The sequence below is a fragment of the Scaptodrosophila lebanonensis genome, unplaced genomic scaffold, assembly GCF_003285725.1.
Source record: "Scaptodrosophila lebanonensis strain 11010-0011.00,11010-0021.00 unplaced genomic scaffold, SlebRS2 tig00000024-arrow-pilon, whole genome shotgun sequence".
Lineage (NCBI taxonomy): Eukaryota > Metazoa > Arthropoda > Insecta > Diptera > Drosophilidae > Scaptodrosophila > Scaptodrosophila lebanonensis.
This window is the reverse complement of record NW_022060538.1, coordinates 19,509,427-19,524,085: the sequence shown is the minus strand read 5'-3', so window position 1 is coordinate 19,524,085 and position 14,659 is coordinate 19,509,427. Positions and strand designations below refer to the sequence as shown.

Below are 14,659 nucleotides of genomic sequence, written 5' to 3'. Positions count from 1 at the left end.
TTTTAATAAACTTGCTCTGACGTTCTTATCGATGTTTGTAAGGACGGACTATATCGAGTCGGTCTGTCCTGTCATATTTCTTCATTTAAAGTAAATCTGAATCGAGTATTATATTTTAATGTATAAATTTCTTCACGATTCCAATATACAAAATGACGTACATATATACTTAGACGCAATTTAAACAATACATTTTGATAACATAATCCAATAACGTTGACAATAGATACTTTCTTACATTAAAAGCTGATCTCATAATATAGTATTTAAGCATAATACTATATGTGAAAACAATATAAACAATCGAATGTCTAGCACTATCGGCTATCTTGCAAATAAGAACATCCGTGTTTCTTTAATCATCTTCTATTTTGATTGTGAATGATGTGTCTGTTTCCATAAGTTGGTCCTCCAGCCGTAGGCCTAAATGATTACGCTGTAAGTCAACCTTAATGACGGACACTGTAACGCGATCGCCAAGACTCAAGTCCACATTGTTCATGTGGTTCTTATGTATGAGCCCATCCCGATCCACACCAATGTCAACAAAGGCGCCAAAATGGGTCACATTGGTAACGGCGCCTTAAGGAGAAAACAAGAGTATTAGTAAAGAGTTGTAATAAAGGTATCAGAATCAATGAATAGATACCTGTCAGCACATCTCCGATGGTGAGTTCATTGAGACGAGTCAGACCTTTCTTAAACAGAGGTCGTTTGTTGACATCGGCGCGATAATCTTGCAGAAATTCTCGCTGCAGGGCAACTAAAAGAAACTTGACCTGAAAGGGGGGAAAATATTTTATTGAGATTCATTGCAGGTTTACTTTTTGCTACTTACACGATCCATGGGTAAATCGTGCTCATCACTCAGTCTCTCTAGATTTTCCTGCGATGAGGAAAAGCTCTTAATGCGCTCTATAAAGTGTGCTTTGCCAATGTCCGAGAGGTTCATGTCACATTTAGCTATAATACTGAACATACAAACACTTTTAGACTAGGCTAGAAAATTTAAATCTTTAGAATGCAGCGCAAAAGAATGAAGGTGACCGAGCTGAAGCGTCTGTATGCAGAGCGCTGGCACTATCCGCCGGCTCTGAAGAAACGACCCATCAAGTATGCGGCATGCGGGGAGAAACCCAACTACGACCTTAACGACCCGCCCGAGTATACGGCTTGCTGGAAGTCTCCTCTGCAGTCTCAGCCAGAAATTCAATTCGGACCTTGTTGGGAGTATCCGCCGGAGCGCTATAAGCGTCGTCCGCCCCCTCCACCATGCCGCGGTGCCACTTTGCCGGTCGAGCTGCTTGTTCCCACTTTCAAGCATTGCTCGTCTCTGTACACCAAATACGATTTCAGGCTAGAGCAGTGCGTGCACGAACAAATCCTAGTCGTGGAGCAACTATTTGACGAACTGGACCGTGCGCTGAATGAGGCTAAAGCTTTTCAAATAGAGAAGGCTGAGCAAATGCGCTATCAAGCCATGCGCTATCGTCTACTAATCGGGTGAGTAAAATAATAGTACGTATAGTATATAAGATTTTCAATATCGTGGAACAAGTTCTCCGCTAGAATATAAAAATACGGTGAAGTAAAGGATAGCTCGCACTGCTTTTGTTTGGTAATAAAAAGTAGAAAATCATCTTACAACTTCACTAAATTTGTGAAAAACGGAAAACTATGTGGGGGAAAAGGGTCGATTTCGGGTACGGGACTTTAAAACTTGCTATTAATCAGAGTTACCATTTCTTTTATTCAATACTTCGGACTTAAACTGGAAACAATTGTCTTACTTTCCACCATTTTTTATTTGTAAACGTAAAAGAGAAACATTTCAATTTAAGCTCAGTTAACATAAATCGTTTTCCGTTTTTTAACAGAGGTGCTTGCTGCACAAAGATTTATCCCGAGTATTTGAGCAGCCTGGCAGAGCAGCGAGCGCTCTGTGAATTTCAGAAGGCCTTCAATGACATTAACAGATCTAAGTAAGTTTTATTGCTCCTAACACCTCTTTACTATAAATGGCTTTCAAAATAGCTGCGATCTGGGCGATGCAGTAATGGCCGTGAACGACGCCTTGCCAGAGCTTTATCAGCGTATCGATAGATTGGATCACACGCAACAGAGTCCTTTTCTGCTGGGAGATGGCTACGACGCCCCTAGTCTGAGCACTGTTATGCAGATGATAGAGGATCTGTATCGCTATTTTTTTGGTGTGGCACGCAAATTTAAATGTTGGGCACAGCTAATAGATCCTACACAAGAGTTCTCCATTGAGGACTATTTGGCTCTGCTGCAGGACAAAAGCGACTTCGAAAGCTTTTTGCAGGCCGGTACCGAGAAATGTACCTGCAAGCGCTGCGATAAAAAGAATCCCTTCAAGCCGTACTTGCCGTGCTGGTGTCAAATGCGCGACTTTTGCGAGGACCGCGTCAAGCCCAAACCACCCTACGAGTGCGACATGAAATATCTTATAAATGTAGATTTCAACGATAGTGAAGCGGGCAAGCTGAGCAAAATGTCAGTGCAGGAAGCCGAAACTGAAAAGGGGACCGAGCCAAGTGATGTTCAGTTGGTCAAATCCGAGGACGGCCAGATGGATTAATAATAATAATAATATATGGATGCCTTTATCGTATATAGTACTTACGCCTCAGCCACTTTGTAACTCTCCGGATGCACCCACGTGCAGTCTAATGGGTTATTAAGCTTGCCTCCAACACTGAGTGGCTCAATGCGCACGAAGCCGGCGCATTGCACGAACGATTTTTCGCCAATGCTTCGTACCGAGAGCAGGTCCTGGCGCGACTTAAAGGGTCCTTTTTGCATGCGATATTCGATGATTTTCTCAGCCTTTTTCTCGGACAAACCAGCTATGTGCCTGTATTGGAAATTAGAGCAGTAAATTAGAGTAGTTTTCAGAGTTTCTCAGATATACTATAAACACGTAGGTTGATGGTTATTAAGTGCTTTCTTAATTTACGATATACGTATCTTACACAAATTTTAAAACTCATATTGTATTGTTTCTTGTCATGCTTTGAACCAACCAAATATATCATCAGATCGAGATGATTTGAATTGTTAAACAGACATAAGTAAATATATTATAGAATAGCAAGTTTTTGTTGACTTACTTGAGCACACTTAAGCTGGCAGTGTTGAGATCCACGCCGACAAAACTAACACACTCGGACACCACATCGTTGAGGGATTCAGTGAGAATTTTCTCGCTTATATCATGCTGATACATTCCAACGCCCAAATGACGTGGTTCGATCTTCACATACTCGCTCAAAGGATCATTCAGTCGACGCGCAATGGACACTATAATTAGGGTCCTAGTTAAAAGACTGAATCTGGTTGAGTTAAAGTTCAGAAATACGTACCGGCGCTAATCTCATTCATGTCCATTTTGGGAAACTCCTTGCGGGCCACATCGCTGCATGAATACACGGAGGCACCATTCTCGTTCACAATGCTGTAACGCACACATCGGCTGTCAAGAACGCCTGAGGCCAAGAGCTCCGACAGCCACATTTCGGTCTCGCGACAAGCTTTGCCATTCCCCAAAGCAATAATGGAGCAGCTATTGAATTAAATACTTTAAGTTCACATTAACTGATGTATGTACGCTGCTAACTACCCACCTGTGGTTGTGCAACATGTCGACCAATTTCTCTTGTGCGGCTCGTTTACTTTTGTTGTTCGTATGTGGATAGATGACACCCGTTTCCAAAACATCAGCTGTCTCGGATATCAAAGCCAATTTGCAACCGTTCTTAAAACCAGGATCTATGCCTAGAATACATTCCCCTTTAAGCGGTGACATAAGCAGAAGTTGTTTTAAATTTTTCGCAAACACTTCAATAGCAGCTTTTTTGGCCTTTTCCTTAAGATCCGCGCGCACCTGACGACTCAATAACGGCTGCACTACAAAATCGAGAATGAATTACATCACATTTGCTCATGTGCGAATTTTATGCTATTTACATTTCTTTTGAAAACACTCCTCCAAAGCTCGTTCAAAAATATTGGAGCGCAGAGGATACTGTATGCCATCCCTCATATATTGGTCCGTTATGAAGCGCGTCAGATCATTCTTTAAATAATTTGTTGTTTCGATTTTTACGGTTAAAAATTTGTGTTTCTCCCCGCGGTTGATGGCCAGCGTTTGGTGTGGTTTGATGCTCTTGACGTCGGCTTGAAAGGTGAAATAGTTTTCAAATCTACTGCTGTCCAATGTTTTGTCTATAGTGCCAGCGGCAGCTTTGTGAGTTTTTGTTTCCTTGCTAGCCTTGGCTTTGCTGCATTTAAGCATAATGCGATGCACGTTTCGTCTGCAAATGCAAAAGAGGACTAGAAACGGTAAAATGACACAGCATGCCCACATACTTACAGACGACGTAGCTCCTCCAACACATTAGAGTTCTTACTTATGGTATGGGAAATAATGTTGCATACGCCATCCATTACTAGCGCCTCTGTGGCCAGGGCGTCATTGCGCCGATCAACTAGCGAAGAAAGCTCAACTTTCGGAGCTGCTCCATAAAGCAATGCATCGGCAGATTTCTCTAGACCTAACGCTTTGGCACGTTCGGCCAGCGTGCCCTTGCTAGCGGGTTTGTAGGGTGCGTACTAAGAAATATGTGTTTAATAAACGCACCCACTGTGCAATGATATGTGGTTTTTGTCTTACTAGAAACTCAAGCTCTTCAGTTGACTTGGCGCACATAAGTTCCTCGCGTATTTCCGTATTCAGTACGTTCTCTTTCTCCAAATTGTTTACCATTGTTTCGGCCTTCTTACGCAGATCTACGATCTCAGCGTACGTACTGCGTATATCTCGCAAACGCTCCGGTGTAATGTCATCTACCAAGTCACGCCGATATCGGCAAATAAATGGTATTGTGTTGTCGTTCTGAAATAGCTTTACAATGTTACGCGCCGCTGTGGGTTGAATGTTCTCTGTTTCTGCCAGGAGTTCATCTAATGTCCAGACTTTTCGTCGTTGCCAAAAGGAACTGCGACCAGTAGTAGGTGCTGGATTTGAATCCGATACGTTTGATTCTGCAGCAGCTGTCGTTTGTGCGTCGCTTGAATTTGGCGCCACATTTTCATTGTCCTTTCCACCGCGCTTCTTTTTTGCTGCTGGGGCTTCTGTTTTGTCCTTTTCCTTAGTCGGTGGACGTCGCTTTCTTGGCTCCTTAGTGCTGCAATATAAATATGTTTATTAAGGGCCACAATTAATATATAAGAAGACTCTCACATGCCAGCTGCTAAAGCAGCCGCACGGTCCACAGATTTTTGACCGTGACTTGATAGCTCGGGCTTGTAGTCGTCGTCCCCTACATCGTCTTCTTCATCCGTGTCGACCAGTTCAATGATATCACATGGTTTTTGAGTAGTTTGGCGCTGCCGACGACGTAACATATTAACACTTTTGAAACAGCATACACCGAAGGTAAGTTTCTGAAGCCACTTAAATCCACATTCACGCGGTCCACTAAAACACTTTTGATTTATGTGTTATCGATAGCATCATGCTCAACAGATGTTGAATGGATGTAGTGCGCAACCTAGCGGTCAATCTGGAAAGACTTCAGTAAATTGTTCTGATAACATGCTCTACAGCTGCACGAAAGGCATGAAGTCGCACGTTAAAGAGTTAATTTAATTTATAGAAAAATGTTTCAGCATGCAGTGCCTCCAATGCGGATATCATTTGTGCGAACTAGAAGAAAGTTGCTTCAGCTGTCAAGCAGCATTATCAGACGCTATTGCAGTAAAGGAACAGCTGATATTAGAAATATTGGCATATTGGCACACATAGATGCAGGTAAAAATGTAAATAAACAAATGCGGGACCGATCGACTTCTTAATGAGAAAGTATTCGTGTGCAGGAAAAACCACAACCACTGAGCGCATGCTGTTCTATGCCGGCAAGACGCACAACTTGGGCGAAGTGCATCGTGGAAATACAGTGACCGATTACCTAACTCAGGAACGGGAGCGCGGCATAACCATATGTAGCTCAGCCGTTACGTTTCCCTGGAATGGAAAGCGGTAAGTTTGCTTAAAGAGCGTTTTAATTTAGCAATTTTAACAATGCTTTCTTACTTGGCAGCATAAACTTGTTGGATACGCCCGGCCACATTGACTTCACCATGGAGGTAGAGCAATCCTTGCATGCAGTTGATGGCGTTATTGTCGTACTGGATGGCACGGCGGGTGTCGAGGCCCAAACAGTGACTGTGTGGACGCAGGCATCAAAACATAATTTGCCGCGTTTAGTATTTGTAAATAAAATGGACCGACCAGACGCCGACTTTGAAAAATGCGTTGAAGATTTGAGAACAAAGCTGGACACTCGACCCATTTGTACTCAATATCCTGCAAAAAACGACGAGGGGCACTTAAGTGGGTAAATTTACAATGGACACCCCGAGGCAAATGCTCAACAAAATTCTTAATTGCAGGCATATACGACGTCATTACATTGGAGCAGGTTCATTGGCAACAAAAGGACTTTGGCCGTAGCTATAAGAAAGTCAAAGTAGAGCCTTCAGATACGCTGCGCACACTAGAGGAGAAGCGCAACGAATTAATTGACCAGCTATCTGGACTCGATGATGAATTAGCTGAAGTTGTCATCAGCACAGAGGGCTTTGATAAAGTCAGCAACGAGCTGATTGGCCACGCCCTCCGTCGCGCCACATGTCAACAAAAGGTGGTACCTGTGTTGCTCGGCTCTGCTTACAAAAACATTGGCATACAACGCTTGATGGACTCTGTAAACGCGTATTTGCCGGCCCCCCACGAACGGAACCAGATCTATGATTGCTTTGGGTAATAGAGTATATTGAATGCCATTAAACAGATAGTAAATGGTTATATATTTATATTTCAGCAATGATCTGGCGGCTAAAGTGTTTAAAATTGTACACGACAAGCAGCGCGGTCCATTGACATTGATACGCGTTCTGCGCGGCGAATTAAAAAGAGGCATGCGCCTTGTTTCCTCCCGTGGACAGGCAGAGGTTGTGTCCAAAATTTATGAGCCTCTTGCCGATGAGTATAGAGAAATGGCCGTGATTAAGTGCGGTGATGTTGGCATTTGTTCAGGTTTGAAGGTGGGTACATAAAGTACATTTAATTCTCTAAACCAATTCTCTAAACTAATGTTATTTGTTTAAGTCGACTGTGACGGGTGATTTGCTCACAGCTAGTCAGACATCGCTAAAGAATGCAGAGAAGCGTCTACGACAGAGTCAAGGCCTGTCAAAGGAAGCATTAGAAGAGGATGATGCTGCAAATGAAATGTTTGATATAGAACCACAAATACCGGATGCTGTCTACTTCTGCTCAATTGAACCACCAAGCATATCCTCACAAACAGCCATGGAGCTGGCGCTCAAACAGTTGCAACGCGAAGATCCTAGTCTGCGTGTAAGCTACGATGCTGTTACCGGTCAAACCGTGCTCGGCGGTATGGGCGAATTGCACATGGACATTATTAAATCGCGTATTCTAAGCGATTATAAAATTGACGTAGACCTAGGCCCGTTACAAATAGCCTATAAAGAGACTATCGAAGCACCAGCTATAACAACATTGAACGTTGAAAAGGAAATTGTGGGTAGCAAGCAGAATGTTTCTATCACATTGGAGCTAGTCAAAGATCACAGCGAATTATTTAGGTGGGCCTGAATTTAAAAAAATTACCCTAAGAATAGTTATATTCATTCGTGCCATTTGGAACAAAAGTTTAGATAAATCACCAGAAAATATGAACAACCTGAATGCTTTACGACCACGAATTTTACAAGTGCTGCGTAAAGGAGCAATCAGTGCCTTGGAGCGCGGACCACGTGTTGGCGGTCAGGTGGTTGACACCCAAATACGTCTACACAATGCTACCATAGGACGTGGCACAGCGGACTCATTTGTCATGGCGACCGCTGCGCAGTGTGTGCAAAGGGTAAGTAATTGTTGGTTTTGGACTTAAAAGCTTGTTAATCATTAAGCTAATCTACACAGCTACTAGGATTATGTGGTACGCGTTTGTTGGAGCCCATAATGGCGTTGCAAATTGTTGCACCAAATGAGCGCATTTCGACCATTATGGCCGACTTGTCCAGACGACGAGCATTGGTCAATGATGTGCTGCCAAAAGGTGATAGAAACAAGGTAAGTCGGTTTCCGTTGATAGCGAATAATTGGCGTTGGGTATTTACTATTGTTTTGAATCTTGCAGCTAATTATGGTAAATGCACCGTTGGCTGAACTTTCGGGCTATTCCAGCACTCTGCGTACTATCAGCTCCGGTACGGCGAGCATGACAATGCAGCCGTGCGGCTTCGCCAACATGAATCCGGCAGATGAATCATTAGCTGTGGAGCGCGCACAAGGATTGGCATGAAAGCATCGTAAATGATGTCAATAAATATTAACCATGTAAAACCATGAGAAGTCGAATATACATAAACAATATGTATATGGATAATATCACAACAAATACAAATATTCTGCTCAACTGTTTTTCCAAGACTTCTACTCTATTGTTATTTTGACATTTCTTCTGATTGGGTTTTGTCCACTAAGGGGTCTGATTGTATGTGTTTCCACATCTTGCAAATTGAATATCAAACGCGCTAAGATTACTGAAAATCTGTACATATTTATTTACCATTACAAAATAATTTCATTTTTATTATAGCTATTAGTTGTAGCTTCAACTGGCTGGTTGTACAAACATTTGTATGGCCAGCCATAATAATTAACATACTAGCTGTATTTTCTTACCTTTCAATATTAAGTAAGACATAAATTAAACAATTTGTGCATACAATGCTCACACATGTCGTATTTTTAGACCCTCATAATATTTAATTACAAGCTCTGGATAAAGATCAATGATGTCTTCGCGACGTACAGCTTCAGGCTCCTCAACGCCCTCCCAGCGCACACAGTAAAAAGTTTCCCCCCACATGACGAATTTATGAAAGACGTTCATCAGCTTCCAGCCTCGCTCTATTCCTACAGGCATGCTGCGCTTCTTTATACTAAATTCATGTAGATTTTTGGGCTGGCCGCTGCTTACATTGCCCGTAGTACTGGCATTGCTACCGCTTTTGCTAACATCCTCGTTGGGAGCCTGCTTCTTAGATTTAGATTTGCATTTTAAGTCTTGCAAGCCTTGCATTGGGGTGAGCTCCGCCGCAGGCTCATTCTTGTTATGTGGTTTATTACGTTTTGTGGCATTAAACACAGAAACATCTACACTCATCATGCGTTGGCGGAGTGGCCTTTTCATTATAGATGACATCTCCACACCACACAGGGATTGGCGGCGCCGCCCCTTGGTGTTTTCATGAGGCTGTAGGAATCGTATTGCATATGTGATTTCCGTATTTAAAAACATCTACTTACTTTATTGAAAGACTTCGCAGTAGTTCCGGTCACTTCATTAGCTTCCTTTTTTTTATGGGATTTCGATGTCATTGGAATGTCACAACTGCTTCCGACATGGCTTTGTGTGGTAGCCTGTGCTTTCGGGTTGAGGCTGTCCGATGTTGTTTCAGTGGAAACTTGAGTTGATGAAATCGGAAGTTTGGAACGTTTTCTGGCATTGTCATGCTGGACCACTTGTCCAGCTCTTTCTCCTTTTATGTTTACATGAAGATCGCTCTCTACGAGCTCAGCGCCACATATCATTGGCTGACTTTTTTTTAGGGAAGGCGACAGCTCGCGTTCACTGCCGCTACTTAACTCAATACAAACATTTGTTTTTTCTTTCCTGCGATTTAATTTTTCGGGTGCAATTGTTTGTTTTCCACGAAGATGTTTTTTGGCATACAATTCAGCCTCACACTCAGCCAGCAGATGGACGCAGTTTATATTTTCCATAGGCTCCCATGTATTTTCGGAGTCCGCATAGCCAGCCCATTTAATCATGTATTGGGCACGGCCATTCACAAAACGCTTGTCCAGTACTTTTTCCACATTATACTCTTCAAACGACTTGGCGGTAGCGTTATCATCTTCGTCAATGTTAATATTATGACTGCCTTTGCTACTGTTTAGTTTTGCTAAGCCGTTCACGCCCATGATGGCGCCTCTAGAAATAAGTCAATTGTAACTGATTAACGAATAACTTACTAACTAAAATACATCTAAAATAGGCTTTTACTGGTTAGAAACAAAAACTTGAGTAAAGGTAAAGCGCGCAATCCCAGCAACTACAAGGTCAAAAATAAAGCCGTAAAAAGAATCGATTCCCAATCGATTTAACATTTTGATAAAAATCGCATTTTTGGAGAATTGATTAAGCTATAAAGTTAATTGCATGTTTAAATTAGCACATCATTAATCGAAAGTGACACGGAAAATATATGTTCTCATTGAAAATTACAATACAAATCAAATCATTTTGAACAAATCGCATAAAAGGCAATAAGGATCGATGATATTATCAACATCAACTATTTGCAGCTCTAGTCAAAAGCGAATGGATGGCGGAAAGAAATGTCAAAACTTAAATTGGTTCTGTCAACTTGACTGCAAAGCGCAATGCTGACAATTGCCAGTCCTGCCAACTAAGTGAATTCGTCCGCAACGTACATTTACATGCCTAGCTACATCATATAACATTAAAAAAATCGCATGCTCAATTGATTGCTGAGAATTGATTTCCCGCAAATATAATTTTGGGGTAATTGGTAATTCCGCCTCCTCGGACTTAATAGGTATTAAAAGTTAATTCCGTCGACAATTTTGAAATATGCCGCTGTTTATGTGTTTGTGCTTCTTGTTTGCTTTCTATTATTTTTATTGCTATACAAACTAAGAAGATTGGACCTGCATTGTCAGAACTATTGTTATTTAGTTAGCGATTTAATTTCGATACTTCGAATTTACGTTGACACTTAATTGGGAAAGGCCCCGTAAGCATTCCCCCATTTCATAAAATGAAATTGGCAGGTCCAAAGCAAGCTTTGACATTTCCTTCCGGTATTTAATCGTTCCTGATCAGTTTTGCCTTTTTTTGAGTAAGCACGTGTGCCTCATTTCCGCTGTCCTCACGATTTTTGATTTGTGTTTTTTCTTCAAATTTCTTTTACAATTCTTAGTGTAATTATTGTCTTTGTAAGCATGGCCACAAGAAAACTTCGAAAAGATTGCGTACACGATTCTGGAAAAGTTGTTAGAAAAAGGAACAAACGCATTCAAAAGGAGTATGTTGTGGAGCAGATTTTGGGTAAGCGCCATGTTAAGGGACGTGTCCAGTACAATATTAAATGGGCTGGCTACGAAGAGTCTGAAAATTCTTGGGAACCCATAGAGAACATCAACTGTGAGCGCTTGCTGGCGAAATATGAAGCTGAATTAGCGGACAAAAAAAAATCGAAGCTCGGCGAACTAAAAACTGCAAAAATTGAAAATGACAGGCGCAACAAGAAAAAAAACAATAACGTTGTCCATATGAGCAGCGATGAAAGCGCTGGTGAGGCTCCAACCCAGTTATCCTCAAAATATGAAGCTGAATTAGCGGGCAAAAAGAAATCGAAGCCCGGCGAACAAAAAACTGCAAAAATTGAAAATGGCAGGCGCAACAAGAAAAAAAACAATAACGTTGTCCATATGAGCAGCGATGAAAGCGCTGGTGAGGCTTCAACCCAGTTATCCCTAAAAATTAACAAAGAAAATAAAGGACTGGCCGCTAACAAAGATAGTGCACCTCAACATCGTGCCAAGAAAGCGGTTAAACCCTCGACGTTGGCAGAGGAGAGTTGTAATAACACAACTTCAACCAACAGCCAGTTGAAGAAAGGTGGTTCGAAGAAAAAGCATTATGTCGCAACCAAAGAAACTTATGCTGGAAGCAATAATGATGCCAATGACGACATTGGTCCAACAACTTGTAAATCTCAACAACCAAAGCGAGGTGCGGTTTTGGACGAAGCTACTGCCGAAAGAAAGAGCAAAGTAAGTAGGCGCATTCTAAAAAAGAAATCACATACGATATAGTACACAATTTTCTGTTTACAGATTCTAGGCATCAGGCGTCGCCGTCAGACTATCTGTGATCCATTGATTTTAAGTGAAGTGCCAACTCCAAGGCGCCAACGATTAATGAGTGTAGAGGCTCCTATTATTCATGAAAAAAATCGTAATAAGCTACCACAGCAAAAACGTAATGCTAGCGCTGAGAACACGCCGTTCCAAGGCTTGCCCCACAATGGAGTAAAGCGTCTGATGCCTAAAAAGCAGGCTCCGGCAGAGAGCAACGATGGTACCGTTTGCACTGACAAAGACGAAGACGAGTCAAAAAAAAGTGGTGCTGAGCGCGCAAAGAAAAATAAAAAGGATAAACTAAATAAATTTGGCGACGGTAAAGCTACTACATGTGGCAAGCAATTAAATTTAGACAAGCCACTGATTCCGTCGTCTAAAACATCAACTTCCAAGAAGAAGCACCACGGCGGAATCGGTTGTGGCGATTACTCAACAACCGCAAAACCTCAACAACAAAAAGGAGATTCCGATTGCAATGAAGCAAAAAATTCAAGGCCTGTAAGTAAATATTATTTTACCATTGACTAAAATATAATGTAGCATGCACTTCGTACCTTCCAGCTTCAAGGCCTCAAACGTCGTCGGAAGACTTTGTGTAATACAGACGATTTAAGTGAAATGCGGACGTCGCACAGACAAAGTTTAATTAGCGTAGATGCTTCTGTGGAGCAAGGTACCAACCTTTACGAACCGCAGGGCCCAAACGAAGCTGGTGGTTATTTAACAGCAGCTACGAATTGGGACGAAGCTGCAGCCGAGCTGATTCCGCCGACTAAAGCATCGACTATGAAGAAGAAGAAGCTCCATGTCGGCTCCACACAAACTTATGATGGAATTGATTGTGGCGATTACCCAACAACCTCAAAATCTCAACAAAAAGGAGCCTCCGATTGGGATGTAAGTATATTTATTTTTACAATGGACTAAAATGTGATGTCGAATGCGCTTTCTAACTTACAGCTATAAGGCATCAAACGCCGCCGCAACACTTCGTCTAATTCGAACAATTCAAATGAAATGCCGAAGACGCGCAGCCAACACGTTAAAAAAAAACTCATTAACATAACATATTACACATTTAAAAAAACGTTATAACATGTTATAAAATAAAGTGGAAGATTAACCCTACCTTTGTTTATTAAATAGTAAATTCTGTGATTAATCGTAAAAGAGAAGCTATCAACATAGGATATTCGATTTTCTTACGTAATCCTGCACGTAAGAAAATGTATTAGTTAAAGAAACAAAAAGAATTCAATGAAAACTACAGAAAAACAGACATCGCTAGTCTCCAAGTGGTAATAACTTAGGGACACCCATAAACATGAAATGGAGCTGCGATATTTCACCTGTCAGCTATTTAAAATAATTTTCAACTCAATAGGCTGTGGCTTTGTACGCAACTAGAAGCAGTTGCTTAAAGAGGAACAGTTGTATAAATTGTCGTGTGTGAAACGTTAGAAAATAGAATAGAATGAGTAAAAGTAAAGCACTGCGCAATAAAATAAGAGAGCTGGCCGATGCCAACAAAATAGATCCTAGGGATGAGCAGGAGCTAAATCAGCTACAGGAGGCAGTAGAGGGGATTTACAAGACATTTGAGATTTTGCAGGCCGAAAATGCTCACTTGAAGCGAAAAGTTAATGATTTACAAGGAAAGGCGATGGAAGCTGAATACTTGTCACATGACCTCTCAGCAAACCTAAACCACCAAAACGCCATGATTGATAACATGGAAAACGATATGGAGGATATGCAGAAGTACTATGAAAGAGAAGTCGAGCAATCAAAGTTTAATGAGGAAGTCCTTAAGGTAAGTTCATATATGTAGGAGAGGTCAATTCATAACAAGATCTGTTTATTTAAAAATAGTGTCGCTGTGATCAGTTGAAAGAGGAGCTAATGAATTCAAAATGTGCGGCTCAGAGTGCAGAGTGTCTGCAAATAGAAGTCGATGTCCTGAGGAATGAGTTACGCAAGCGAGACGTTGCTTTGAATGCCTATGATTGCCAATACCAACAGTTGATGGTAAGCTTAAAAAATATGGATGTCTTAAAATAAGAATGTGTGCCATTACTTACTATTATTTTTTATTGGTTTGTTTCTAAAGCGCAAGTCTAAAATGTTTAGGAAGACTGGCTATCGTTTACTTGACGTTCTACCTGAGAGTGGCAATGATAGTTGCTTTTCTGGAGCCGAAGAGGAGGAAGGTGGAGAATGTACATGTTAGTGTAGCCCAAGCAAAATTTCGTTTTCCTCTTGTAACTATTGTTTCAAAATTTGTTCGTAAACTCTGAAATTGTTAAGTCGTCACTAGAAATTAAAAGTGTTTGAGCCTAATGATATTTTTAAGTAATGAGAGGACAGTTGCTAAAGCACGCATGGATTGCGAAGGCTTATTACATGTTCATATATCCCTTCTTCTTTCCCGACAACCCCAATTGTGTTTACATAATCAACCCACTAATGCTTGTAATGATTTTCCTCTCCATTGTTTTGTTTTTTATTCAATGTCTTAACACAAAAAATGATAATAAACGAAATGACTGCCCACGTTTTGATGAACGCATTGAGGTGGGTGAT

General features: G+C 41.4%; 6 protein-coding genes across 6 annotated transcripts; 4 read left to right on the top strand and 2 right to left on the bottom strand.

Moving 5' to 3' along the window:
• Positions 1-101: 101 nt before the first annotated feature.
• On the bottom strand, positions 102-5,485 carry LOC115621629 (S1 RNA-binding domain-containing protein 1). Its single transcript, XM_030515329.1, has 11 exons — positions 5,267-5,485; positions 4,697-5,210; positions 4,397-4,635; positions 3,991-4,337; positions 3,648-3,930; positions 3,387-3,586; positions 3,135-3,324; positions 2,648-2,878; positions 839-971; positions 650-779; positions 102-582 (listed from the first exon to the last, which is right to left on the bottom strand). The coding sequence occupies exons 1-11, from the start codon at positions 5,428-5,430 to the stop codon at positions 356-358; spliced, it is 2,658 nt and encodes an 885-aa protein (XP_030371189.1). The 5' UTR covers positions 5,431-5,485; the 3' UTR covers positions 102-355.
• Positions 978-2,718, top strand: LOC115621636. The gene is made up of 3 exons (XM_030515337.1): positions 978-1,503; positions 1,878-1,982; positions 2,035-2,718. The coding sequence occupies exons 1-3, from the start codon at positions 1,022-1,024 to the stop codon at positions 2,600-2,602; spliced, it is 1,155 nt and encodes a 384-aa protein (XP_030371197.1). The 5' UTR covers positions 978-1,021; the 3' UTR covers positions 2,603-2,718.
• Positions 5,486-5,674: 189 nt separating the features above from the next.
• Positions 5,675-8,526, top strand: LOC115621630 (ribosome-releasing factor 2, mitochondrial). The gene is made up of 9 exons (XM_030515330.1): positions 5,675-5,836; positions 5,902-6,064; positions 6,126-6,418; positions 6,478-6,847; positions 6,909-7,131; positions 7,196-7,698; positions 7,766-7,979; positions 8,039-8,188; positions 8,256-8,526. Exons 1-9 carry the CDS (start codon positions 5,686-5,688, stop codon positions 8,418-8,420), a joined length of 2,232 nt encoding a protein of 743 aa, XP_030371190.1. The 5' UTR covers positions 5,675-5,685; the 3' UTR covers positions 8,421-8,526.
• A 132-nt stretch (positions 8,527-8,658) lies between these two features.
• On the bottom strand, positions 8,659-10,202 carry LOC115621635 (M-phase phosphoprotein 8). Its single transcript, XM_030515336.1, has 3 exons — positions 10,191-10,202; positions 9,431-10,118; positions 8,659-9,377 (listed from the first exon to the last, which is right to left on the bottom strand). Exons 2-3 carry the CDS (start codon positions 10,106-10,108, stop codon positions 8,853-8,855), a joined length of 1,203 nt encoding a protein of 400 aa, XP_030371196.1. The 5' UTR covers positions 10,109-10,118; positions 10,191-10,202; the 3' UTR covers positions 8,659-8,852.
• A 1,142-nt stretch (positions 10,203-11,344) lies between these two features.
• Positions 11,345-13,182, top strand: LOC115621633. The gene is made up of 4 exons (XM_030515334.1): positions 11,345-11,986; positions 12,050-12,574; positions 12,638-12,973; positions 13,037-13,182. The coding sequence occupies exons 1-4, from the start codon at positions 11,483-11,485 to the stop codon at positions 13,040-13,042; spliced, it is 1,371 nt and encodes a 456-aa protein (XP_030371194.1). The 5' UTR covers positions 11,345-11,482; the 3' UTR covers positions 13,043-13,182.
• A 324-nt stretch (positions 13,183-13,506) lies between these two features.
• LOC115621645 lies at positions 13,507-14,419 on the top strand. The gene is made up of 3 exons (XM_030515346.1): positions 13,507-13,889; positions 13,949-14,104; positions 14,187-14,419. Exons 1-3 carry the CDS (start codon positions 13,551-13,553, stop codon positions 14,304-14,306), a joined length of 615 nt encoding a protein of 204 aa, XP_030371206.1. The 5' UTR covers positions 13,507-13,550; the 3' UTR covers positions 14,307-14,419.
• Positions 14,420-14,659: the final 240 nt, after the last annotated feature.

What these genes read in the sequence shown, in the direction of transcription:
- LOC115621630 (XM_030515330.1), top strand. Translation starts at nt 5,686, where the DNA reads ATGTTTCAGCATGCAGTGCCTCCAATGCGGATATCATTTGTGCGAACT. An exon ending in ATTGGCACACATAGATGCAG is followed by an intron (nt 5,837 to 5,901) that starts GTAAAAATGTAA and finishes ATTCGTGTGCAG; the next exon opens with GAAAAACCACAACCACTGAG. An exon ending in CTGCGCAGTGTGTGCAAAGG is followed by an intron (nt 7,980 to 8,038) that starts GTAAGTAATTGT and finishes TAATCTACACAG; the next exon opens with CTACTAGGATTATGTGGTAC.
- LOC115621635 (XM_030515336.1), bottom strand. Translation starts at nt 10,108, where the DNA reads ATGGGCGTGAACGGCTTAGCAAAACTAAACAGTAGCAAAGGCAGTCAT. An exon ending in CTGCGAAGTCTTTCAATAAA is followed by an intron (nt 9,378 to 9,430) that starts GTAAGTAGATGT and finishes CGATTCCTACAG; the next exon opens with CCTCATGAAAACACCAAGGG.
- LOC115621645 (XM_030515346.1), top strand. Translation starts at nt 13,551, where the DNA reads ATGAGTAAAAGTAAAGCACTGCGCAATAAAATAAGAGAGCTGGCCGAT. An exon ending in TTAATGAGGAAGTCCTTAAG is followed by an intron (nt 13,890 to 13,948) that starts GTAAGTTCATAT and finishes ATTTAAAAATAG; the next exon opens with TGTCGCTGTGATCAGTTGAA. An exon ending in GCCAATACCAACAGTTGATG is followed by an intron (nt 14,105 to 14,186) that starts GTAAGCTTAAAA and finishes TTGTTTCTAAAG; the next exon opens with CGCAAGTCTAAAATGTTTAG.
- LOC115621633 (XM_030515334.1), top strand. Translation starts at nt 11,483, where the DNA reads ATGAGCAGCGATGAAAGCGCTGGTGAGGCTCCAACCCAGTTATCCTCA. An exon ending in CTGCCGAAAGAAAGAGCAAA is followed by an intron (nt 11,987 to 12,049) that starts GTAAGTAGGCGC and finishes TTCTGTTTACAG; the next exon opens with ATTCTAGGCATCAGGCGTCG. An exon ending in AAGCAAAAAATTCAAGGCCT is followed by an intron (nt 12,575 to 12,637) that starts GTAAGTAAATAT and finishes CGTACCTTCCAG; the next exon opens with CTTCAAGGCCTCAAACGTCG.
- LOC115621629 (XM_030515329.1), bottom strand. Translation starts at nt 5,430, where the DNA reads ATGTTACGTCGTCGGCAGCGCCAAACTACTCAAAAACCATGTGATATC. An exon ending in TTGGAGGAGCTACGTCGTCT is followed by an intron (nt 4,338 to 4,396) that starts GTAAGTATGTGG and finishes TTGCATTTGCAG; the next exon opens with ACGAAACGTGCATCGCATTA. An exon ending in GGAGTGTTTTCAAAAGAAAT is followed by an intron (nt 3,931 to 3,990) that starts GTAAATAGCATA and finishes TCGATTTTGTAG; the next exon opens with TGCAGCCGTTATTGAGTCGT.
- LOC115621636 (XM_030515337.1), top strand. Translation starts at nt 1,022, where the DNA reads ATGCAGCGCAAAAGAATGAAGGTGACCGAGCTGAAGCGTCTGTATGCA. An exon ending in CGCTATCGTCTACTAATCGG is followed by an intron (nt 1,504 to 1,877) that starts GTGAGTAAAATA and finishes GTTTTTTAACAG; the next exon opens with AGGTGCTTGCTGCACAAAGA. An exon ending in AATGACATTAACAGATCTAA is followed by an intron (nt 1,983 to 2,034) that starts GTAAGTTTTATT and finishes CTTTCAAAATAG; the next exon opens with CTGCGATCTGGGCGATGCAG.